A 26,013-nucleotide genomic window follows, 5' to 3' on the forward strand; every position below is an offset into this window, starting at 1 on the left:
ATTTTAATATTTATATTTATTACGGTTTACTGTGTGTACAGAAATAATGTACTCATATTTCAGACAGGACACCATATGTCAATATTGACTATTAGAATATGATCTCTGCAAATTGAATTGATACACTGTTCAGACAGAAACACATTTATTAAAATGAATATACATTGCAGATAAATACCAAAGTTAAATTATGTCTCAAAAATTATTTCATATGTATTTTTGTTTGCATAAAAAGTCGGTTTGGAAATAAAAATACAAATAAAATAATTGATAAATAAATAAATACATATAAAACGATAATTTTAACTAAATTACAAAAATGGTCTGTGCACACAAAATAATATGAGAAATAAATAAGAAAGAAAAAACAAAAACAAATGAAACAATAATAAATTGATAATAATTAGGAAATAATTAACACAATTATGAAAGAAAAAGCTTAGTGCGCATAAAATAATTTCAATTTATTGTGACATGATAATAAAGATGTGTTCTTCATGTAATCATTTCATCATGTATGTTTTTAAATGCATGATCTTAATGTACAACAACAAAGCAGATTGTGATGCTCCAGTGTTGTTTCACATCTTCACCCCCCCCCCCCCCCCCAAACCACCGAAAACTACAACCACAATAATAAACAGCCGGTTAAATGAATGGCAGGTGTCGCTAATGTTGCGGTAATTCAGAGAGGAAAAGTACACACAGAGGAATAAAACTAGAAGTGGCCGGGCTTTGGGTTACATCAAATCAGCAGAAGAAGGAGACAACGGGACAACGGGACAACGGGACAACGGGACAACAGGACAACAGGACAACGGGACAACAGGACAACGGGACAACGGGACAACGGGACAACAGGACAACAGGACAACAGGACAACAGGACAACAGGACAACAGGACAACAGGACAACAGGACAACAGGACAACAGGACAACGGGACAACAGGACAACAGGACAACAGGACAACAGGACATGGCGTTATTGCACATGATGAAACAGTACATGATCTCCACATGGCGTTACACTGGCTTTCAGTCACTAACTGGCACGGGACCATCTCTGGGCGTGCTAAGCAGCGGATCTGTGCGCTGGTCCCTCTTGGCCTCCAGCCACCATGTTGTCATCTCACCTTTGCCCTGTCGGAGGTCGATAACAACAATGAGAGCAAGGCCGGGGTCGTGTTGGTGCTTAGAATTTTCAATAAATCAATAGGCTCTTAATGGAAGGGCGGGGCAGGTCACGCCCGACCCTTCCCCCTCCTCCACAAATCACACGTGCAACACCCCAAACGGATCTCTTGTAAGCTTACAAAGACAAGACCTGCTTCAGCATTCACGCTGACATTCACACGAAGGAGTACCTTGACATTTAGTGTTCCTCTGCAGGTGAGAATGTATCCTCTCAAGGTGTGGAGCAGGTCAGCAGTGGCCCCGCTCACCTGGATCTTTAAAGCTTGGCACGACCCCCCGAAAAACAAACATCCGTTTGGGTAGGTTAGCTCATTGCTGCTGTGTATGCAGTGCAGAGTGTTTGGTGAGCTTTGAAGACCAAATGCCGACCACAAAGTGATGGAAGTGGAAAAAATATATAAATATATATATATATATATATCCTTTGCCCTTTTCCATAACATCATTTTTTAATATATATGTAGTTATTCTATTTTTATTATATTTATTTATTTATTGTTATACACATATTAGATATATGATTATGAATATATGGTTTCTTATTTATATTTTTTAAGTATTATACATATTTAGTATAATATTGTATATATATATATATATAATGTGTATATGTACACATTTATGCATGCAATTAATGGCAAAAAAATACTTTTTAAATTATATATACATAATATATAACATCCTTGTATTTTTTAAATATATATGTAGTTTTCCTATTTTTATTTTATTTGTATTATATTTATGTGTTTGTTTATTGTTATCATCCACTAATATTTCCACTTATATTTGACTTTGTCCAAAATCACCAAGTAAAGTAAAATTGAAGAACTGAAGGTGACTAATGTGAAGGTCTACATATTTATGCTACTTTATGATATTGTTTCTATTTCCTCTTGATAAAAGTTGACTTCTTCATTACCTTCGCTGGTTGATTCCATCCGTGACGCCGTGTTGACGGTGTCCCCAAACAGGCAGTAGCGTGGCATCTTAGTCCCAACCACACCAGCCACAACGGGTCCTGATGGAACAAAGATAGAATCTGCATATGAAGAGGAAGAGGAAGAGGAAGAGGAAGAGGAGGTGGAGTGGAGACGCAGGTGTGAAGGTACCCGAGTGGATGCCTGCACGGATCTTCAGCTGGGTGTCGGGCTTGTGTGGGATCTTGAAGGTGTGGCAAACGTTGACGAGATCCAAGGCCATGCTGGCTATCTCCCCCGCGTGATTGATGCCATTCTCTTGGGGGACGCCGGAGACCACCATGTCTGCGTCGGTCAGGGATATCAAACACAGGAAGGGGAAATGGCGATGATGATTATCCGACATCCGTTCCAACATTGATAACGGCTAACTCATGGTTTTTCCAGGATGAAAAAGTGTAATTAGTCAAACATCCACTTACAAGCGTCGCCGATCGTCTCCACTTTGTAGACGTCGTAATTATCGATGATGTCGTCGAAAGTGGTGTAGAGCTGGTTGAGGAAGTCCACGACCTGATGGGGTGTGCTGGCCCCCGACAGCTGAGTGAAGCCCACAATATCGCTGGCAGAGGAGACCAATGGTGAGGAAGTCTGTTTACCAGCTTATGAATACACTTTGTAACATTATTAGAGCCCCCTGGACATGAAATAACAGCCCTACAGTCACATAACGTAACATAGACATTAAAAAACGTAATCTGTGTTCTACCGTTCTCTATTACTAAAGACTGCAAAAAGGCAGAAACTTTTTTTAGTCTAATGCTTCTTTTGGTATGTACCATATCTATATCGCCCTAGAACACAATATTATGTGTGCCTTGAAAAATACGTCAAAATCATCACTAATGGCCGACGTGTGGTATTCAGAGCTGCTCCCAAACCTGAAGTAGACAGTCGCGTTGGAGAAGCTTTGCGCTTCTGCAGTTTGGCCTTGGCGGAGGTCATCAGCCACCGGCTTTGGTAACATGCCTGCAGGGGAGAGTTGCAATGGGGAAGTTGATTCACCACTGGGGGGCAGCAAAGTCAAGTCTGTCCTGAGCCATTGTCTTTACTGGCTTTAGATACAGTGGATGTATATATGCTGGATTATATACATTGGATTTAGACATGATGGATTTATATACAGTGGATTTATATATGCTGGATTATATACATTGGATTTATACACGATGGATTTATATACAGTGGATTTATATACATTGGATTTATATATGCTGGATTATATATAGTGGATTTATATACATTGGATTTATATATGCTGGATTATATACATTGGATTTATACACGATGGATTTATATACAGTGGATTTATATACATTGGATTTATATATGCTGGATTATATATAGTGGATTATATACATTGGATTTATATATGCTGGATTATATACAGTGGATTTATATACAGTGGATGTTTTATGGTGGATTTATATACAGTGGATTTATATACGGTGGATGTTTTATGGTGGATTTATATACAGTGGATTTATATACGGTGGCTATATATACAGTGGATTTCTATACGGTGAATTTATATACAGTGGATTTATATACATTGGATTTATACATGGTGGATTTATATACGGTGGATTTATATACAGTGGATTTATATACGGTGGCTTTATATACAGTGGATTTATATACGGTGGCTTTATATACAGTGAATTTATATACAGTGGATTTATATACGATGGCTTTATATGCAGTGGATTTATATACATTGGATTTATATACGGTGGCTTTATATACAGTGGATTTATATACGGTGGCTTTATATACAGTGGATTTATATACGGTGGATTTATATACGGTGGCTTTATATACAGTGGATTTATATACAGTGGCTTTATATACAGTGGATTTATATACGGCGGATTTATATACGGTGGATTTATGTACAAAAATATACAATGTACAATAATAGGCAGTTTTTCAAATATAATATTATACAGTATGCAATACATCACTACCATAATTGGTATGCTATTTGTGGTCTTCAGTCTGATATAGGCTATGCAGCCAACCCTCCCTATCCTTTCTCCACTGTTTGGGGGCAGCAGTATCCAAAGTCTACAGGGTCACCAAAATGGTGACAGGCGATTGACTGGTTTTCTTAACGATTGGTGCAAAGGTTGGTCGGAAGCGTGCGGTTCTTACTGTACAACAAGCGGTCCGTCTTCTGTTTCTCTTGAAGAAGGTCTTGCGTTCTCTCAGCAACGATGGCCTCCAGATGTTTGCTGTACTTCTCCATCTGCAGTGGGCCAAAACCTTGCTGTTGCGTAGCACGGACACAAGTAGGCAACGCGTACGAGAAGGACTTTTACCAGGTTCATCATCATGTCCACGGGGCTGACTTTATGGGGGTTCATCTTGTCCAGCATCTTCTTCACCTGCTCGAACGTGGGCCTCGTGGCGATGTTGTGAGACCAACACCGCTTGATAAGCTGGGGGGGGGGGGGGACTTCAGGATACTTTTATGCTACTACATGATATTATTTTGTGTATTCTATAAATAAAATGTTCTGGTCATATTTTTGACATATCCTCATAGAATTACAGGTGCTAAACCTCAGGTGCTTATATTTATATTCAAAAACACGCATGTGGTTAAAAAAAGAGGCTTCGCTACACATCTCAAAAATGAAACATAGAGCTCTGCCAACTATCATTTTGGTCTTCAGCAAATAGACTAACCTAGCATGATGCTAAACTGTGACTGTAATGTTGGTAGTACCGCCGCTACGCTAATGTTGTAACTGGCAAACATTGCACTGCTGTACCTAATATAATGGACTGTGACGCACCTCGCAGTAGTCTTCCTGGCTGGGACAGTCCAAGTCGCTTTTCCCTGCTTTGAGTTCCGGCAGAGGGGGGCGCCACGAGATATCCATCCTCACTCCCTCCACCTGGTCCTGTTGCAGGCAAGGCCGTGAAAGAATGGGTCCCGATGCCAAGGGGAGGCCGCCACACTCACCGAGATGAGGTCGGAACGCGTGGCTATCTCAATCAGGATCATGGCGTAGCTGGGAGAAGAAAGGCCAAAAAGCTCTTTCAACATTCTTCCACCGCAGGAAGTATTTGCACAACAGGGCTAATTTGTGACATATTATGTCTCATATGTCTTATTTTCTCTTATTTTGTCCACTATGTTGTGCAATAGGAGGGTAAAGGTGACTATAGGGGTATTATGTCATGTCTAGAAGACTCTAATCATTTTAAAAAGCAGATTTAGAAGGTGGCTAACAGGTTTTCCATGTCTTATCTTCTCTTATTATGCCTACTTTATTGGGTAATAGGAGAGTAAAGGTGACTATAGGGGTGTTATTTCATGTCTATAGGGCTCTAATGTTAAAAAGTGGATTTAGAAGGTGGTTAACAGGTTTTCCATGTCTTATCTTCTCTTATTATGCTTACTTTATTGGGTAATAGGAGAGTAAAGGTGACTATAGGGGTGTTATTTCATGTCTATAGGGCTCTAATGTTAAAAAGTGGATTTAGAAGGTGGTTAACAGGTTTTCCATGTCTTATCTTCTCTTATTATGCTTACTTTATTGGGTAATAGGAGAGTAAAGGTGACTATAGGGGTGTTATTTCATGTCTATAGGGCTCTAATGTTAAAAAGTGGATTTAGACCATTATAAAGAGCTTTTGTATGCTCTAACCACAAAGACAATGTGATATATAGTATTCTACACTGGTCACTAGGTGTCAGTAATGTTACATTGATGAGATAATAGCCACCAGAGGAAGTACTGTGTAGAACAGGAAGGACCTCTCCCGGTGCTAATATGTGTGAGATGTTATGTCTCATATTTTCTCTTATTGTAGCTACTATATTGTGCAATAGGAGTGTAAAGGTGACTATAGGGGTATTATATAATCTCTAGGGGGCTCTAATAATGTTAAAAGGCATATTTGGAAAGTGGTAAGTAGGTTTTCTATGTCTTATATGTCTGATCTTCTCTTATTATGTCTACTATATTGGGTAATGGGAGACTATAAGTGACTATAGGGGTGTTATTTCATGTCTATAGGGCTCTAATAATGTTAAAAAGCAGATTTAGAGAGCCATGCTCTAACTACAAAGAAAGTATGATATAGGGTATTCTACACTGGCCACTAGGTGTCAGTAATGTTACATTGATGAGGCAATAGTGACTGCAGGAAGTACTACACAGAGCAGGAAGTAAACAGAACAACAACAAGGAACCCTCTCAGTGTTACCATGTGTGAGTTCATATTATGTCTTTTTTGTTTCTTTTGGCTTTTTCCTGATTTTGGAGTTCATCATTTCATCATTTTCTACCGCTTATCCTCACAAGGGTCACAGGGTGCTGAGTTATTTTCTCTTATTATGCCTACTGTACTGTGATTGGTTGGCGACCAGTCCAGGGTGGACCCCGCCTGGGATAGGCTCCAGCACCCACCCTCGTGAGGATGAATGAATGTTTACTGTATTGAATAATAGGAGTGTGAATGTGACTATAGGGGTGTTATTTCATGTCTGGAGGGCTCTAATCATGTTAGAAACAACATGTTAGTACAACATGTATAGTACACGTAGTACAGGCGTATTTTTACTCTAAACTTGGGGTATGAGAGGTCTGCCGGATAACGTAGCATTCCAAACCAACCTGTAGACGTCTGCCGCTGCCGTCCCGGTCACGCTGCTTCCCAGGAAGACCTCTGGAGCGTAGTAGATGTGGTTGACGTCCCTGCAGGTGAAGCCATTACCGACGGCATCGAAGTCCTCCTTCCTGTACAGCGTGAGGCCGTAATCTGAGGAATCCAAGCAGCCAACACGTCGCCAGCATGCGGTCGGCGTGTTATCGGTCAGATAAGTCATAGCGTAGGCAACACAGTGGAGTGCTAAAGTTTCTTTACATACCCGAGATCTTGCACACCCAGCGGTCATCAATAACACAGTTCCTGGAGTGGAGCCTCCCATGAAACATCTTGTGTTGGTGCAGGTAGGACATCCCACGGGCAACATCAGTAGCGAAGGAAAGTCTGTGTAGCACCACCATCTTTTTAAACGTGCATTTGCAAGGGCTGCATTAAAAAAAAAGATTGGTGTAAAGTCCCCCCCCCACCTGAAACCCCAGTTGATAGGAATGTCATCGTTGAGGAGAACATCAGACAGGCTTCCTTTGGGGCAGTGCTCCGTGATGATGCTCACATAGGGAACCTCGATGGAACCCCCGATGAACTTACAGATGTTAGGATGGTCCAGCTGCCTGAAAGGGGAACCAGCATCGAACCGCTGTAGAATCCTCCAACGTGTCACACGGTATCTTCCCTCACCTGACCTCTTTCACTTCCTTCCTGATGCTTTTGGAGAGAGTGAAGTGTTTCTTTTGGACGTGTTTGACCGCCACGGTTCTCCCATCGCTAGAAGAACATTGAAATGGAAGATCAAGTAGAACGTCAAGCAAATTGCATTCAAAGTAGAAATAAAGGAAAAGGCTGAAATGGAAAATCCATGACTCCACTGGATGGCTTCATTCCGAACTACAAGACAAGGTCAAAGATCCTGCTGCCTTTTCAGGACTGACTGCAAAACCACGAGTCAAAGATCCTCTACATCACAGGAGTGCTCTGGTGCTTTTAGGACTTCCGGCAAAACTGGCCGCTAAAGATCCTCTATATCAGTCATTCCCAAAATGTGGGCCGCGGCCCCCTGGTGGGCCGTGGTGGTACTGCAGTTGGGTCATGAGAGGTCATAAAAATACGATTGATTTATTTATATTAGTAATTTATTTATTTATATTAGTAATTTATTTATTCATTTAGTTTTAATTTGATTCATTTATTAATTTGATAATTTCATTATTTATTCATTCATTCATTTTCTACCGCTTTTTCCTCACGAGGGTCGCGGGGGTGCTGGAGCCTATCCCAGCTGTCTTGGGGCGAGAGGCGGGGTACACCCTGGACTGGTGGCCAGCCAATCCCAGGGCACATATAGACAAACAACCATTCACACTCACATTCATACCTATGGACAATTTGGAGTGGCTAATTAACCTAGCATGTTTTTGGAATGTGGGAGGAAACCGGAGTACCTGGAGAAAAGCCACGCATGCACGGGGAGAACATGCAAACTCCACACAGAGATGCCCGAGGGTGGAATTGAACCCTGGTCTCCTAGCTGTGAGGTCTGCGCGCTAACCACTAGACCGCCGTGCCACCCTTAATTATTTATTATTATTATTATTATTATTATTATTATTATAAGTTAAGTGCTCATTTGGCCTATGTACTGTTTATAGGACAAAGGTGGGCCACAGACATTTTTGATATTTTCAAGTGGGCCCTGAGTTGGTAAAGTTTGGGAAGCCCCGTTCTAGATGATGACAGTCCTCTGTTGTTTTTCAGAAGTGACTTCCAAAGATCATCTGTATAACAGGAGTGCTATTCTGTTTTTAAGGACCTAGTCAAAGATCTTCTATCGCGCTCTGCCTTGTTTTAGTACCGCTTGCAAAAATGTGAGTCAGAGATCCTCTATGATGACAGACTGTTTTCAAGAATCTATTGCAAAGATCCTCCTCCTTTAAAGACTTAGTCCAGAGTGGTGTGACGTCATTGACGGGCCTCCACATGAACAAGCCTGCTAGAAGGCGTGTGCTCTCCTGCAGGCTCTTGTCTTAGCAGCGAATACTAAACCTCGGTCCCGGGTCTGGGTCTTACTAGATGCCAGGTTGGATGAAGCCTTGCTTGAAGAAGGCGTTGACAAGAAGGCTCTTGCCTTAGCAGCGAATACTAAACCTCGTCCCGGGTCTTACTAGATGCCAGGTTGGATGAAGCCTTGCTTGAAGAAGGCATTGACAAGAAGGCTCTTGTCTTAGCAGCGAATACTAAACCTCGTCCCGGGTCTGGGTCTTACTAGATGCCAGGTTGGATGAAGCCTTGCTTGAAGAAGGCGTTGACGCCGGTGCAGAGGGTAATGTCCGTCAGCTGACTGACATTGGAGGTACTCTTCCCGTTGTGGGGAGTGTTTGCACTGCCAAAGTCTGTACCACACAGTCTACCTGCAGCATCAACACAAGTACTGCACTAAGTACCCACAATGCATTTCATAAACTTCTTCTTCCTCACCGAATATTAAACTCTTGTAGTTAATGATCCAGCTTTCGTCCCAAAACATCTTCTGCTTCTGGTACTGGAGCCACTGCAGGGAAGGAAGGACGTTAGGATAAACATTTACACATCTGTGTGTGTGGGGGGGTGGGTGGGGGGGGAGTGGGGGGGGACGTAACACGCTCACCACCATGGTTAGGATGAAGCCGGCGCTGAAAAGAGCGACGGGAAGGCCGATGGACACCTTGATGGCAACGGACATGGGACAGATGCCGCAGTCCGCAGGACAGTTGAGACAGGTCTCCTCCACCTCGCAGACGTCATCGCCGCACACTGACCGCACAGTGGCAAAGTGGTGACAACAATATGGCGTCACGATGACCGGACTGGTCAAATACGCGCCATTCTACTTCATCACCATGGCGGTAGTGCTAGCATAGCACAACATGATTATGATTATGGTTGTGATTATGATTATGATTACGATTGTGGTTATGATGATGATGATTATTATTATTATATCATAAGAAACAAACAACACAATGAATATGGTTGTCATTTTTGGAAAATTATAACTGCAGAAAAAAGTTCAAATGTTACAAAAACAAAGTAAAAATATTATGAGGAAAAATGTATTCATTTTTGTACAAAAGCATTGAAAAAAGTAAGAAAAAATATGTTATTATTACTATTATTATTATTGTAAAATTTGGTAAAAGTTGGAAAATTATGAGAAACAAAACTAAATAAAGTTGTAATTCTTGAAAAAAAAAAGGTTGAATATTACGGGAATTAGGTCATATTTATGAGACAAAAATTTAGAAGAAAAACGTTGAAATAGTTATAAAAAATCAGAAATGGGGGAGGGGGGGGCGACAAGTGAAGCGACCCCTTTTACACTTTGTTGGTCAATGACGTTACCACGGTTACATAAACGTACCCCCAATCAAGAACAAGGAATAATACAATGGGTTGGCCTGCAGGCCCATAATTCCATCCAGTGAGTCGGACTAAGAATCAGCAAGGTCACACTGACCTTGAGCGCTAACAACCAGCACTTTGGATTCCAAAGCTGCGTGCATCTTTCCAATTTTGATGTGAGCGATGACCGACGTGACTCCCACATGGATCAGCACCACCTGGACGGAGACCCCCCCCCCCCCCACGCAGTCATGTGACAACCCACATGGTGAAAATGTGTGAAATGATAAAAGTGTGGCTATGTACACACAATATGCTGAAAAAAAAATGCTGTTGACCTTTGACGTCCAATATTTCTGACTCATCCTGCCGGCTTTGGATACGGTATGCGTGACTATTTTGCCGTCGTCAGGAATCCAGGGGCCACAGATGCCTCCTTGTTTCTGTAAAAAGTTGCTCAGAAATGTTTGCCTCACTCCCGGGACAGGTGAATTGTTCCGATAAAAGAGTCAACATTTGGCCGAAAGGTATTCAAGGAAGAAAAGTGTCTCCAAAGGGAGGTTGCGCAACACTGACCATGAGGCCCAGAGGACAGGAGTGAATGTTGGCGTGATAGACGCAGCAGTTGATTTCGTTGGCGTTGTTCCAGTTTGACGGACACTCGTGCTCGTCGCAAAACCTCTTGGCCTCCGCAGCGTCACTGGGGCGCAAAGAATGCTACGAAGATTAGCCATTTGGTACTGATCACCAGGTCAGCTACAGTACATACCCATGTCATGTATCATCACATTTGCACCACTCCATATCACCATTACATGCCATGTATCATCACATTTGCACCACTCCACATCACCATTACATTCCATGTATCATCACATTTGCACCACTCCACATCACCATTACATGCCATGTATCATCACATTTGCACCACTCCATATCACCATTACATGCCATGTATCATCACATTTGCACCACTCCATATCACCATTACATGCCATGTATCATCACATTTGCACCACTCCATATCACCATTACATGCCATGTATCATCACATTTGCACCACTCCATATCACCATTACATGCCATGTATCATCACATTTGCACCACTCCATATCACCATTACATGCCATGTATCATCACATTTGCACCACTCCACATCACCATTACATGTCATGTATCATCACATTTGCACCACTCCACATCACCATTACATGTCATGTATCATCACATTTGCACCACTCCACATCACCATTACATGCCATGTATCATCACATTTGCACCACTCCACATCACCATTACATGCCATGTATCATCACATTTGCACCACTCCATATCATGCTTATATAAAATATATCATCATGTGTGTCGTGTATTATATTTGTACCGCTCCATATTATGTTTACCTGTCATGTATCATCTATTTGTACCACTTCATGTCATGTATCATCATATTTGCACCACTCCATATCATGCTTATATAAAATATATCATCATGTGTGTCATGTATTATATTTGTACCGCTCCATATCATATTTACATGTCATGTACCATCATATTTGCACCACTCCATATCATAAGATGTAATACATCATGTATGATTATATTTGTACCACTCCATATGTTTACTTGTCATGTACCATCATATTTGATCCACTCCATATCATGAGAAGATGTTATACATCATGTATGATTATATTTGTACCACTCCATATCATGTTTACATGTCATGTACCATCATATTTGCACCACTCCATATCATAAGATGTTATACATCATGTATGATTATATTTGTACCACTCCATATCATGTTTCATGTCATGTACCATCATATTTGATCCACTCCGTATCATGAGAAGATGTTATGTATCATGTATGATTATATTTGCACCACTCCATATCATAAGATGTTATGTATCATGTATGATTATATTTGTACCGCTCCATATCATGTTTACATGTAATGTATATCACATTTACATATTTACATATTTACACATTTGGGAACCCACCAAGCAGTGTGCCGTGTGTGTGGTTGTGTGTGTGTGTGCGGTTGTGTGGTTGTGTGTGTGTGTGTGTGAACAATGTGGGCGTGGACGTTTAAGATTGCAGGTGATTACATAACACGCTCACCTGAACTGGAAAATCTTGTTGCTGACGGCGTAGTCGTAGAAAGAATCTGAAGCTGTGACGGTGTACGAGACGTTGAACTCCTCGCCATTGGTGACTTTCTCCGGAGGACGCTGCACCCAAGCCATCTCCAGCCCTGACGCAACAACAGCAACATTAATAAAACATTTATACATACACACAGAAAAATATGTACTATAAGCTTAAGAGTAACAATTGTTTGCTATGATCACATTACTCGGGAAGTTGTTCCAAGTGACAAAAAACATTTCTGGTAGCTGCTCTAATAATAATAATAATAATAATAATAATAATAATAATAATAATAATAATAATAATAATAATAATAATAATAATAATAACAATAATAATAATAATAATAATAATAATAATAATAATAATAATAATAATAAAACATATGAACACATACCACCGCAGCTTATCATGTTGTAATCATTGGGGTTGTTGATTGGCCAGCAGTCGTACTCGGTGTTGTCCAAGTCATGCCAGCAATGAACGCCCTGCGGACGGAAAGACGAGGAAACAAAGATAAACAAAGATATGAACCCCCCATATTTTCCTGTTAGCTTCTCTTAGGAATGGAATATCTTCAAGCGTTTACTCAAAACGGTGTGGACAATATGACATTACAGACCACGGACCAGTGATAGTAATCTGCCATTGAAGCTGCTCTTCTGTTGAAGCTGCTTTCAATGGAGCAGGGCAGTGGTAGTAATTTGCCATTGAAGCTGCTCTTCTGTTGAAGCTGCCAATGAAGCTGCTTTCAGTGGAGCAGGACAGTGATAGTAATCTGCCAATGAAGCTGCTTTCAGTGGAGCAGGAGAGTGATAGCAATCTGCCAATGAAGCTGCTTTCAGTGGAGCAGGACAGTGATAGCAATCTGCCAATGAAGCTGCTTTCAGTGGAGCAGGACAGTGATAGTAATCTGCCAGTGAAGCTGCTCTTTTGTTGGGAGATGATGCTGATTGTCCATGATGGAAATGGTGGGCACGTTTATCTACTCTAAAGACACTATTGTCAATACTGATACTTTTTGCTTGATTTCATGATCAAACATTTATATTTACATAGTAATTAAGACTTTTACACATATAAAATATAGCAGAGAACTGAAAAATATCAATGTTACCATGTTTCATTACTGATTACTACCCTCGGTATTGATACTCTCTAGATGGATACACCCACCCCAAATTCCTTCTAGCCAATCAGCAAAGAAAGGTGATGACATATAGATATCCAATAATCCAATATTGGCTGATTTGAAGTCAAATACCACATCTGCACATATAATAGTACTTACCATTTTATCTATGTTGCAAAAAAGATGATCAGACATGGAATGAGACAATAAAAGGATGAGAACTCACCAGAAGGAAGAGCAAGTACAAGGATGCTGTTCTCCACATGGCCATCATCAGTCTGGAAGCCTTGGTGGAACACCTCAGACGTGACTGAGACGCTGACCTAATGTGTGTGTGTGTGTGTGTGTGTGTGTGTGTGTGTGTGTGTGTGTGTGACCTTTTCCACCTGCACCAATCTCTTCTGTGCCCCCCAATTGTCCAATCAGATGAAGTGGCCCTCCAATCAACGTTCATCAAGTTACGAAAGGAGTGTTTGTGTGTTTGTGTTTGTGTTTGTGTGTTTGTGTGTTTGTGTTTGTGTGTTTGTTTGTGTTTGTGCGTACACGACTTTGGCTGAAATGCTCACAAATGATTCTTTCATCCAAATCAACAACTCCATTGGTGGCATTTATCCCTGCTGAACATGATTAGAATCCCTCCTCCGTCGTTTCGCTCACAGCGCATGATGATGATGATGATGATGATGATGGTGAGGCTCAAGTTAAGCATCCTTTCCATCTGTAGTCCTTAATGTGAGCCAATGGCGCTTAATGGGATTCCTTATTTTTACCTTATTATTAAATATATACATTTCAAATGTATTTAATACACTTTCAATAAAATAAATATAATAGTTATTTTCAATTTAAAAAATGGAAAACCAAAAAGCAACATTTACTGTATTTGTGACTCGCCACTGAGCAATCACAACAAAGTAGGCGTGGTCGGTGAACGAGGCTGCGGAGTCCGAGTGTGTTAGCCAACAGGAGAAGAATGCAGATTTCTTCTGGTATTTTATGAAAGAAACCTACTATAGTACCCCACTGGGATTTGAACAGAAAATGGGTGGAATTCCAGCGAATGTTATAATTAGTAGCGTCCACATGCAGTAAAAAGTCCACCACCGCAGTTTGAAGTTGATGTCTGGAAGGCTTTGCTCCTCTGGTGCAGCATCTTCTGCATGGAAAGCACTTGGACGGCGCACCAACTCCACACGCTGACCTTTTACGAGTCAACTGCGGCATGGAAAAGCCTCCACTTAAAAGGATTACAACCAAAGTGCTTCGTTGGGTTTTATGGCCTTTTTTGTTTGAAATGATAACTCTTCAAAGCACTTTAGCCAGTGGTTGCTTGTTTGATGTGAAGTTCAACTGAAGCACTTCGTGTCGCTTCCACTTCAACGAAACGAGCGGAAAATGAAAGGTCAGTCAGTAAATAGCCCGAGCAGACGCAAACTACACCCGAATGTCGACTCTTGAGTGGAAGATATCTCGAGGCGTCCGGCGTGATTGACAGCTGCTAATTGGGAATGGCTGTTGTTTTCCTGCAAGATGCATCACGACAAATTCACACATTCGCAAAGACTTTATCGTGTTCGTCAAGGACTTGAGTCAACTAAACTCGAGTCTTTGTCGAGCCCCGGTGAGTCAGTACCCATCAAGTAACTCAAGTACCCATCTTGCACTCGTGAGTCAGGGAAACTCGGGTCTTCGTGGAGGACCCGAGCAAGTGGAAACAAGTATCTTCAAGTACCAGACCCAGAGTCTTGGAAGACCCATGAGTCGGTGAGTGGAGTCTTGGAAGATCAGTGAGTGGAGTCTTGGAAGACCCGTGAGTCAGTGAGTGGAGTCTTGGAAGATCAGTGAGTGGAGTCTTGGAAGACCCGTGAGTCGGTGAGTGGAGTCTTGGAAGATCAGTGAGTGGAGTCTTGGAAGACCCGTGAGTCAGTGAGTGGAGTCTTGGAAGATCAGTGAGTGGAGTCTTGGAAGACCCGTGAGTCGGTGAGTGGAGTCTTGGAAGATCAGTGAGTGGAGTCTTGGAAGACCCGTGAGTCGGTGAGTGGAGTCTTGGAAGACCCGTGAGTCAGTGAGTGGAGTCTTGGAAGACCCGTGAGTCAGTGAGTGGAGTCTTGGAAGACCCGTGAGTCAGTGAGTGGAGTCTTGGAAGACCCGTGAGTCAGTGAGTGGAGTCTTGGAAGACCCGTGAGTCGGTGAACTCATGGGCTAAGCGGGTGAAATGTTTGTTTTGTGGAGTCTATGGGCAGGAAGGGAAGGGAGAACTGATTGGAATCAAGGAGCAGTTTGTCCGTAGAAGGAGCGAGTAAGTGAACAAGTTAACGGAGACCAGAAGAAAAAAAGTGGATTATTAAAATAAAAAACCTGATGATTTTTGTGTTTTTAATGAGGCCATCCTGCGTGAAGAAGGCGGAACTAAAGTGTAAGCAGCTATTTATAGCTCTGTCATCTGAGAGACATGCAGTCATATCCTCATTGGTTCCCGCAGGTCGGCTATTGTATGACAAACCTCCGACAGGAATCCAGTGTGTTGCCACATCTTTGTTTTTTTTTTACAACCCGGCCTTTGTTTGGTCCCAGCAAAGCAGCCAGGGACTTATGGCGGATATCAGGAAATACAGACACACACGGAGAACAAGTTCTGCTCCATCAGGTGATGAGTGCAGGACAGGTGGAGAGTACGAAGACAAATGTGCTGCATAAGCATTTCCTAATAATAATAATAATAATAATAATGATAATAATAATAATAATAATAACGTGGGTTAGATTTATACAGCGCCTTGCTCCACACCTAAAGAGCTTTCCATCCACCATTCCACAGTCACAATGGTGGTGGAAACCATATTTGGGGGTGCTCATGTCTGGGCGAAGCGCCCCGCCAAGGATGGGGTGGAAGATTCCTGGGCAACCTGCGGGGAGCGCACGGACACTTGAGGTAGTTTCACTTCATCTGGGAAACATCTCTGAAGTCCCACGGGAGAAAACCCACGGAATACGACCGGATGCCAGCTGTTGGGGAACCTCCAAGTTGGCAACAGCGCTCCCTGGATGACAAGCTGACAGCTGGGGATTTTAACTCCGGTTTGAGATAACTCCAGAGTTATGTTTCCAAAACGATGGGATCCTGACGCAAGTGGGACGATAGCGGGTGGCGTCAAGTTTCTTTGGCCTGACATGGCGGCTCCCTGCTGGCGCCCCTCCCCCAACAATATCCCAGGTGAAGATCAAGACACCAACCAGTCTGTACAGTGTCTTCATGTGGCGGAGATGTTGTTCAAAGATCATAAAGTCCAGGTCTCAGGTCTGGTAGACATCCTTGTCGCTGCTCTTGGCCTCCTCGGACGGAGGCTGGCTGGTGCCCGTGTCCTGGTTGGAGCTCAGGGGCCGGGTGTTGGCTCGCGTGGACCGCTGCCGGCGCGTGCCGTTGCCTATGCATCGCAGGAGGTTCTTGAAGGTGGTCCACATTTCCTCGTCCTTGTAGGAGTAGATGCAGGGGTTCATGACGGAGTTGAGCACGGCCAGGAGCAGCAGCCAGCGCTTGAGTTTCATGACGTTGCAGCTGGTGCAGTTGAGTCCGTCCAGCAGCAGAACCACCAAGCCGGGAGTCCAGCAGATCACAAAGGCTCCTTTACGGAAAAGGTGGTGACATTTAAAAGACATTATCCATTTGCATGGGATGAAGTGCAAGTGTGGGGGGGGGGGCATGAATGCAGGACCACAGGACCAGAATGGGTGATGAAGGACGGCATTTGATTGACATGCCTTTCATAGATTTGACTTTGATTCTTGTGGTTCTTTTTTCTAATAAAAAGAAAATAAAGGACATTTTTTTTCATTTGCTAATTTCTATTAGCCAAACGCTAGCAGGTTGAACCCGTACTCATTCAACTCTCATAGAAAATATCTTTAGTCCACTTTTAATTGGGCAGCTTTACTCTCAGTCGGTGGAAAATACATCAATCATTGCTTATCATCAGTGTCGTTCAATATCGCCTGCTATTACTCAAATTGCTCCAGTTTTTTTCTAAAATTTCAAGTGAATTTTGTAGATTTGGAATGTGGGAGGAAACCGGAATTGAACCCTGGTCTCCTAGCAGTGACGTCTGCACGCTAACCACTTGACGGCAGCCATGCATCAAATAAAAAACAGGCTTGCCAACTGAAACCTAGCCTAGCATGAAGTGCTATAAACGGCAGACGCCTCCGAAGCAAACAATGATCCATCTACGGCATCTCCTGAAACATCTCCAACATGTCTGGGCAACAACAAGGCGGCAAAGGAGATTTCAGGAACTGAAAGCCAACCACAAGCTACAACTTGTCTACACCGCCAACATCTCCTCACCTTCTCCAACAAAACAAAGTCTTTATTGTTCGAGCTGGAGTTGAGAAGACTCTTAAAAGGTCCTTATCCATGTGTGGTATTTGGTCGAGGTGAAGGGGTGAGGAAGTGGTTTATGGTCTCAATTAGAAAGCAGGCCCAACACTCACATCCACTCCCAAACTGCGGCAGCGGGACATGAGAGCCATAGTTGGGACTTTTTGCCATGAAGTCGTATGACATCATCGATGGCGGTGTAGTGCATTAGCGGTGACTTGCCCGACACTTCATCCCGAGTCCGCTTCTGGTCAGATTTCAGTGATGAGGAAAGTAGTTCCGGTTAGTTGGTGGGGCCACTTAAGCAAAGTGTTTGGCATCTCCAAACAAAAAAAAGAAATGAGACCTGTCAATCACTCTGCACTCTGTTGGCATCACTGATGGAGATCTGAAAGTTCTCTTTTAATGATGTGGAAACCAGTACACTAAGTTCTCTTTTAATGATGTGGAAACCAGTACACTAAGTTCTCTTTTAATGATGTGGAAACCAGTACACTAAGTTCTCTTTTAATGATGTGGAAACCAGTACACTAAGTTCTCTTTTAATGATGTGGAAACCAGTACCCTAAGTTCTCTTTTAATGATGTGGAAACCAGTACCCTAAGTTCTCTTTTAATGATGTGGAAACCAGTACACTAAGTTCTCTTTTAATGATGTGGAAACCAGTACACTAAGTTCTCTTTTAATGATGTGGAAACCAGTACCCCGGTTAGTGGAAGTCACAAACCCCAACAAGACGTGAGGCTTGTCCACGCAGGAACATTATTTGGCAGGTTGAAAAAAATGTGCATCCACAATTGTGCCGGATGAGTAAATACTGTATTTTCTGGACTAGAAGTTGCTCCGGAGTATAAGTAGCACAGGGCCAAAAATGCATCATTAGGTAGAAATAAAACACACCGTATTTTCCGGACTATAAGTCACACTTTTCTCCTAGGTTGGCTGTTCCTGCCACTTATACTCCAGAGCGACTTATACATGAAAAAAGTGTTTATGTTCCATAAACACTGGACACCTTTTGTGTTCATGTTTATTTTTAGTGTAGCTGAATAAGCATTGTGTTAGCATATCTTACACCTATTCAGCCTGTTGTATCCCAACTTGCGGTCCCGTTGCACTGATTGGTCTGTTTTATTCTTTCCGTCATCGAACACGCGTACTGCACCGACCCGCCTTACTACACATCCAAAACTCTTGCAGTCGTTCCTTCTGACTGGACCCAAGAAGCATGCCGAGGTCCCAGAACCAGTTTGTCCAGTTTCCACTTCCAGCCAGCCAACAAGAGGAAGGGTTAACAGCTTCACTGCCAAAGCTAGCAACCCTCCCGGCAGACACCATGCTAACTTCAATGCTAGCATGAAGCTAGGATGTTTGTGCGCATATCATATCATAGCCAGGGCCAATGTTTAACTTGGCTTTTCCTGTTTGCTTGGGCGGAGGACGGACACCCGTTGAAAGGAAGGTCACAGCATGTTTGGAGGACAGGCGGAGGAGCGGAGTCCTTGCAGGAGAACATAATTACACGGCAGTTTGGAATAGTGTGTACACACGGCAAGGCAGCCATCTGGATGCTGGATCAGCAAACACGGAACGCGTGGAGACTAGGAACAATGAGAGTCCAGATCTTACAAGACTCCCGGATGTTTCCCCTTTTTTCCTGGGAATGAAAGTCCTGGTATCACATGAATCCCAGGTTTGACCGTCAAAGTTTGGGGGGACGTCCCCGTCTACTCTTTCAAATTCTGTCCTTGGACAAAAGCATCTCCATCATGAACTTTAAAGTCCACGGCAACCTGAGCAGGAGGACCAACCTGCATGCATCCGGCCACCCACCCATCCATGTTCCTCCACTGTGTGGGTTCAAACATACAGTTTTTTGGTAAAGTGTGTCCCACAGATGCCCATAACATCTCACCATGGTGGCATCAAGACACGGCAACTGGAGCCTCTCCATGTAAACAAAGGAGCAGTGGCCCTACTCGGACCCCTCACCCTCTCTTCCAGGATGAGTCCAGTCACCCTACAGAAGAAACTCCTTTCAGCCACTTGAGTCCAAGATCTTACTCTTCCGCTCAAGACCCAAAGCCCCTGACCAGACCTGAGGGCAAGAACACAGGTTGACAGTAAATGGAGAACCTCGCCTTCTGTTGGCGAGGTGTTGGGACCCCCCCCAAAAAAGTAAAAATTCTAATGTAGAATGAATCTTTCTGTGAACTCCAATTGCAGTCAAGAAGAGGCCATGGCACTGCTTGTTTTGGGGGTGTTGGGACCCCCCCCCCAAAAAAAAATAAACATTCTAATGTAGAATGAATCTTTCTGTGAACTCCAATTGCAGTCAAGAAGAGGCCATGGCACTGCTTGTTTTGGGGGTGTTGGGACCCCCCCCCCAAAAAAAGATTCTAATGCAGAATGAATCTTTCTGTGAACTCCAATTGCAGTCAAGAAGAGGTCATGACTCTAAGATGTGTAACAGTTGTTTCTTAGCATGTTATGCTAACTGTCTTTGGAGGATTTCCATATAAGGAGTAAATCCTTTGCATCCTGAAGGACTCCAAGATGATTTATTTGATTTCATCTTTGACTGGTGATATAAACTTCTCCTTGCTTGAAGTCCTACTGCACCGATCAGCCAGTCCAGACCGGCTTGTTCCGCTTTCATCCCTGTGCTACCATTCCGTAGAAATAACTCCCAATTCCGCTCTTTTGTTCTTCATAGTACTTCCTCTTTTAAATCATAGTACCTTTCTTCTGTGGTGCCACACAAACCCAGAATACCACGCCTGTGAAGTTAGCCTAAATGCTAATAATGCCCTTAAAGCAATGCTCTACCAAAATAGCCACTGGTAACTTTAGGGCCTTTAGCCCAATTTCCACTAAATTTGGTCCACACCTTTAGTGGGCACGTAAAGGTTGGAAAAGCTTAGCAGTATTGCTTGAAGAACATGGCTGCCATCAAGCATTGGTCTAACAATGTTGACTACATTCATCATTGACCGTCCCGCACAGCAACCGGTATGGTTTGGTAATCCAGGAACCTTTGGTCCCATTCCAAATTGTACAAGTTCAGAAGTTCCACTCTATGAAATAATAATGACTTCATGATCTTCATCTTGCCTCCGTCAGGTAATGTTGCGGTCTGCCGTCCAATAAAGAAAAGACCGGGCGGGGACGGGTTTGGGTACTGTGACTCCATTAAGATATTGAGTTGCAAAGCACCCACTTAGGCAAACAGCATGATCAACTTATCCCACTAAGCTCATCTTGGAAGGAAGTCATCAGGAGAAGAGAAGATTCCTAACGGACATTCGACCCCAAGTGCTAGCGGCAATCGAGTCTGAGTCCAAACCCTCCCTGACGTTGATGCTCTCTTCACATTTGCAATAAACAGAAGTTGTAACTGTTGTAATGATTACATTTGTCTCTTCACTTGCCGTTGTTCATGGTTGCGTTCCTATCACAGTCCAAAATATGCACCACCCACTTCTGAAGTATCAAACGTAGTATAGCTACTTGCAACCCATGTATGCGCTGAATGGAATCGGCGACTAACCCTAACCCTAACCCTAACCCGATGTAGCCTTTAGCATGGTGGTCATCGCCACGTCGTCATCATGTTGTCATTCCAGTTAGGACTGACCATCACATATCAACTTGTGTTTTCAGGACGTTGCCAACTAGCTTGAGGGAAAAATATGACCAGTGAAGTGAAAAACATAAACATGTAAGCTCCACTGAGGTGACATTAACTTTACTCTGTTGGTGAGCAAATCAAGTGCTCCTAATTTCTCCTGCCGGTGACGTTAACGACATGTCCTCATTTCCCCTAAGATCACCTGTCAACAAACATTAACTGCTCGGAGCGTGTGCCCGAGTACAGTGCACCTCTCTGGGCCACAGCAGGCGTCTCCCTGCCCTCCATACTCTGGTTCTCCCGATGGTAGTGATTTTTTAAAAAAATATTTTCTTTATTTAACAGTAGTGATAATGTGAGTGTGAATGGTTGTTTGCCTATATGTGCCCTGGGATTGCCTGGCCACCAGTCCAGGGTGGACCCCGCCTCTCACCCCAAGACAGCTGGGATAGGCTCCAGCACCCCACGACCCTTGTGAGGATAAGTGGTAGAAAATGAATGAATGGATGAATGGATGAATGGATGAATGGATGAATGGATGAATGGATGAATGGATGAATGGATGAATGGATGAATGAATGAATGGATGAATGGATGAATGGATGAATGGATGAATGAATGAATGGATGAATGAATGAATGAATGGATGAATGGATGAATGGATGAATGGATGAATGGATGAATGAATGAATGGATGAATGAATGAATGAATGAATGGATGAATGGATGAATGGATGAATGAATGAATAGTAGTGATATCGTGGTATTTTGGAAAAATATACAGGTATATTTTTGCGTCATTCTTACCTTAAAATGTAAAAAATAATAGACATTAAAAGTTATTAGTTATCGGTATGGTTCTTGAAAACATATTTATAGTAAATACTTCATGCATCCCTTAAAAAACACCTCAAATTATTATAAATGATATCCGACTTGGGGTGAATGAAGCATTTTATGTGGGAAAAAGGGCCTATTTTTGAAAAATAACAGACACATTTTCTTACCAAAAACTGGCAAATTTGCGAGGCCTTGAATGTCGAATATGCGGGAATCTGCTGTGCTTCATGTGTTCCGTCTATTTACTTTTTTTCCATCATCGACATACAGTACGGTTGTGCTATCATTCAGTCATACAGGAGGTTTTCTTGCTCTTCATTTGTGGAACCATTTCCTGGACGATACTGGATCATTATAATGTACATATTGTGCTACTCACCAAGGTTTATGGATAATTATAATGTACATATTGTAATGTACATATTGTGCTACTCACCAAGGTTTATGGATAATTATAATGTACATATTGTAATGTACATATTGTGCTACTCACCAAGGTTTATGGATAATTATAATGTACATATTGTAATGTACATATTGTGCTACTCACCAAGGTTTATGGATAATTATAATGTACATATTGTAATGTACATATTGTGCTACTCACCAAGGTTTACCAGTAAAGTGACTAAATGCTGAATCTTTGAATTTTTGGGCTAGGAATTAACATTATATGTTTTTGGCGTGTTTTTTGGCGTGAAATCAACAGTCTTTCTAAGAGGACAGTAGGGTTAGGGTTAGGGTTAGGGTTAGGGTTAGGGCCTAAGAGAAAGAACCAGAACCAGGACCAGACGCTTACCCAGGACCACCATGACCGTTTTGATGAGCTTGATGGGCGTCCTCTTGCGGTTGATGGAGCCGCTGGTGTGCGGCGTGAGCAAGGACGTCTTCTTCTTGACGTAGGCGTAGATCCTCATGTAGATGGCCACCATCACCAGAAAGACAACCAGGTTGGACGCCGACCAGAAGACCAGGTAGCTTCTGCTGAAAATGGGTGCCAGCTGGGAGCAGTCGCTCAGGTTGCAGATGCAGTTCCAGCCCAGGCTGGGCACGGCCCCCATGAGGATGGAGATGGCCCACACCAGAACGATGAGCAAGGTCACCCGTCTCTTGGTCAGGTTGCTGTGGACTTTAAAGTTCATGATGGAGATGTAACGCTCCAAAGCGATGACCAGCAGGTTAGCCAGCGAGGCGGAGAGGCTGATGTCCAGAAGACCTTGGCGGATGAAGTATCCTTTCACCGTCAGCTTCCGGGATATCTCCCCGGTGTTGAACATGAGGTACACGTACGCGATGCCCGCCAGGAAGTCGGAGGCGGCGAGGTTGGACAGGAGATAGTAGAAAGGGTAGTGGAACCTCTTGTTGGTGATGACGGCGGCGATGACCATGGCGTTGGAGACCAGGATGAAGCAGCAGAAGAGCGAGCCCACCACTTGGACCAAGATGAGCTGGGTCTTGTCCCATTTGTCGTCGGCGCCGCTGTTGTTGTAGAAAAAGCTCATGGGCTCGTCGTAATGGCAGCTGAGGTTCTGCGGGGCCATTGTTCTACACAAACCAGACATATCCATTACTAATACTGTACTTATCCATTACTAATACTGTACTTACTAGTAAGTGTCCAAAATCCCATGTACCTTGGAAGTATTTCAATACTACAAAGCGAGGGTGTCCTTTTCCATCAACCTTTTCCATCGAGCGCCCTTTTTAAGATTTTTCATTTAGTAACAATGTTTTTTAAATATTTGCATATAATACATACTTATATATTTATTTGCGATCATTTATTTATTTATTTTTAATTTAGTAACAATGTTTTTTATATTTGCATATAATAAATACTTTTTATTATTATAATTTTATTTATATATATTTATATTATATATAATTTATTATCTAATAAACATATTATTTATATTTAATTGAATATATACTATTGTATATGGCAATATAATTTAACAACAAAACTAAGCAAAAAAAAAAAGAAAACTGCAGTAAAAATCAGCAGTATTTTCCCTGCTAAAGTCAAAATATTAAGAGGAAAAAAGTTGTAATCCAAGCATAAAAAGGTGTAATTTTGCAAGAAAAACTTCCTATAATAATGAGGAAAAATAATGTCATAAAAATGGAATTAACATTACAATGTCGTATTCTGACGAGTACATAATACTATGAAGGAAAAAATTCATTTTAGTAGCACAAAGCTGAAATATTAAAAGAAAAAAACACATTTTTTTAAGTCCCAAGGTTGGGGAAAATATTTGATTATGGGGAAAAATAAAGTCATGGAAATGTACAAACATTATTCCATATTCATTAACGTTGAATATAGAATGAAGTCAAAATATGATGGGAATAAAGTCATAATTACAAGAAAAAAACGTCTGAAATGGAAAAAGCATGTGGAGATTTTTTTTAAATAAAACCAAAATAAAGACAAAATAGTCATATTCTGACAAAAACGTTTCAAAGAAATTGTAATATGAGAAACAAAACTAAATATAATTTGGATTTTGGGGGAAAGCTTTAAATGTTATGGAAAAAATACAAAAATGATCAAAGAAGAAAGTTGAAATATTTGGAAGAACATTTATAAAAAAAAACAAAGAGCAAAGGTGGCAAAGTTGATAAAAGCCTTTTTTCATTGAAATAACACAAAGCTGTGTGGATGTTTTTCCTCCCAGTATGTATGTATACCTCGTTAGCATGACGACATATCAAAGCGCCTCTTGCATCCTTTCATTTTCCCCATGATACAGACCTGATCAAAGATGTTGCTCACGACTGAGGGCCCTGGTCTACGTTAACAGTTGGGTCATTCACCAGGATGTTGGCAATCGTACCTCCACTTAAAACCTCATTAATTGTAGCCATTTTTCAACCTGTCTCTTTTTAAAATGCCAATAAAATAAAACAAGCTGCGTACCGCAAACGGCCCCTGGGCTGCACTTTGGACACCGATACAGTAAAGCGTTTCCTTTGATTAGCATGGTGTGGCAATGTCAACCATTTACAGACACATTCGTGTCATAAATGTCAAAAACAGCGTTAAAAACACTAAAATAAGATTCCCAACAGCGTCCCTGATGAAATCCTACCGAGGGTAAAGTACAGGTTTGTCCAAACAGTTTACAGGCTGTTAGCTTATGATTAGCATACAGCGTGAACACAATGGTAGAGGTGATAAAAGGAAAGAAGGAAGGTGCGCTCACCTCAGGTAAGCGGCCGCGTCACGGCACCGAGAGAGCGGGAATGTTCCTCGGCGAGGAAGGGAGCATTTCCCCCCTCCTCCAGCAGACGACCCACGCAGCTGTGGACTGAGGAGGGACCGCAGAGGACGAGCGTGTGGAGCACAGTCGCGCAGGAGTCGAGTCCTGACGAGTTGGAGTCCTGACGAGTTGGGAGTCCCGAGCGCCGCGACACAGAGGGCGGGTGTCGACACCAAGTCGGTTAAGTCGGTTAAGTCGGTTAAGTTGGTTAAGGTGGTTAAGGTGGTTAAGTTAGTTAAGTTAGTCCGTCGGCATCATCGCTTGAATTCCTCCGCGCTCCCTTCGCTCAGGAGCCGTCACCTAACGCGCGTGCGCAACGAGAACGGTTGTCACTTGAAATATCCTGCTAGGAGTCGGAACATTTAAATCAGAATAAAAACCCTGCAATACATTCTAATGAACACTAGGAGGCACTAAGAACAGCGGCGTCTTTCTAATCC

At 42.4% G+C, this 26,013-nt stretch overlaps 2 protein-coding genes across 6 annotated transcripts; both read right to left on the reverse strand.

Annotated features, from left to right (window-relative positions):
• Positions 1–608: 608 nt before the first annotated feature.
• LOC131129219 (atrial natriuretic peptide receptor 2-like) lies at positions 609–15,665 on the reverse strand. Of its 4 annotated transcripts, XM_058072513.1 has the most exons (22): positions 12,727–15,665; positions 12,300–12,432; positions 10,746–10,869; positions 10,508–10,612; positions 10,285–10,387; positions 9,436–9,581; positions 9,267–9,339; positions 9,055–9,199; positions 7,473–7,559; positions 7,262–7,405; positions 7,057–7,178; positions 6,803–6,947; positions 5,143–5,191; positions 4,973–5,080; positions 4,493–4,612; positions 4,326–4,419; positions 3,053–3,140; positions 2,594–2,733; positions 2,304–2,456; positions 2,114–2,212; positions 1,365–1,456; positions 609–1,140 (listed from the first exon to the last, which is right to left on the reverse strand). In XM_058072513.1, the coding sequence occupies exons 1-22, from the start codon at positions 12,740–12,742 to the stop codon at positions 1,036–1,038; spliced, it is 2,391 nt and encodes a 796-aa protein (XP_057928496.1). In that variant the 5' UTR covers positions 12,743–15,665; the 3' UTR covers positions 609–1,035. The 4 variants fall into 4 exon arrangements, with proteins under 4 accessions (XP_057928496.1, XP_057928495.1, XP_057928498.1 ...); XM_058072512.1 differs by having other exon boundaries at positions 10,285–10,612; XM_058072515.1 differs by lacking the exon at positions 12,727–15,665 and having other exon boundaries at positions 10,508–10,886; positions 12,300–12,420.
• Positions 15,666–15,823: 158 nt separating this feature from the next.
• Positions 15,824–25,899, reverse strand: lpar3 (lysophosphatidic acid receptor 3). Of its 2 annotated transcripts, none has more exons than XM_058072526.1 (3): positions 25,517–25,899; positions 23,107–23,852; positions 15,824–17,084 (listed from the first exon to the last, which is right to left on the reverse strand). In XM_058072526.1, exons 2-3 carry the CDS (start codon positions 23,846–23,848, stop codon positions 16,756–16,758), a joined length of 1,071 nt encoding a protein of 356 aa, XP_057928509.1. In that variant the 5' UTR covers positions 23,849–23,852; positions 25,517–25,899; the 3' UTR covers positions 15,824–16,755. The 2 variants fall into 2 exon arrangements, with proteins under 2 accessions (XP_057928509.1, XP_057928511.1); XM_058072528.1 differs by lacking the exon at positions 25,517–25,899 and adding an exon at positions 25,066–25,415.
• Positions 25,900–26,013: the final 114 nt, after the last annotated feature.

The sequence above is a fragment of the Doryrhamphus excisus genome, chromosome 5 (genome assembly GCF_030265055.1).
Source record: "Doryrhamphus excisus isolate RoL2022-K1 chromosome 5, RoL_Dexc_1.0, whole genome shotgun sequence".
NCBI classification, from domain to species: Eukaryota; Metazoa; Chordata; class Actinopteri; order Syngnathiformes; family Syngnathidae; genus Doryrhamphus; species Doryrhamphus excisus.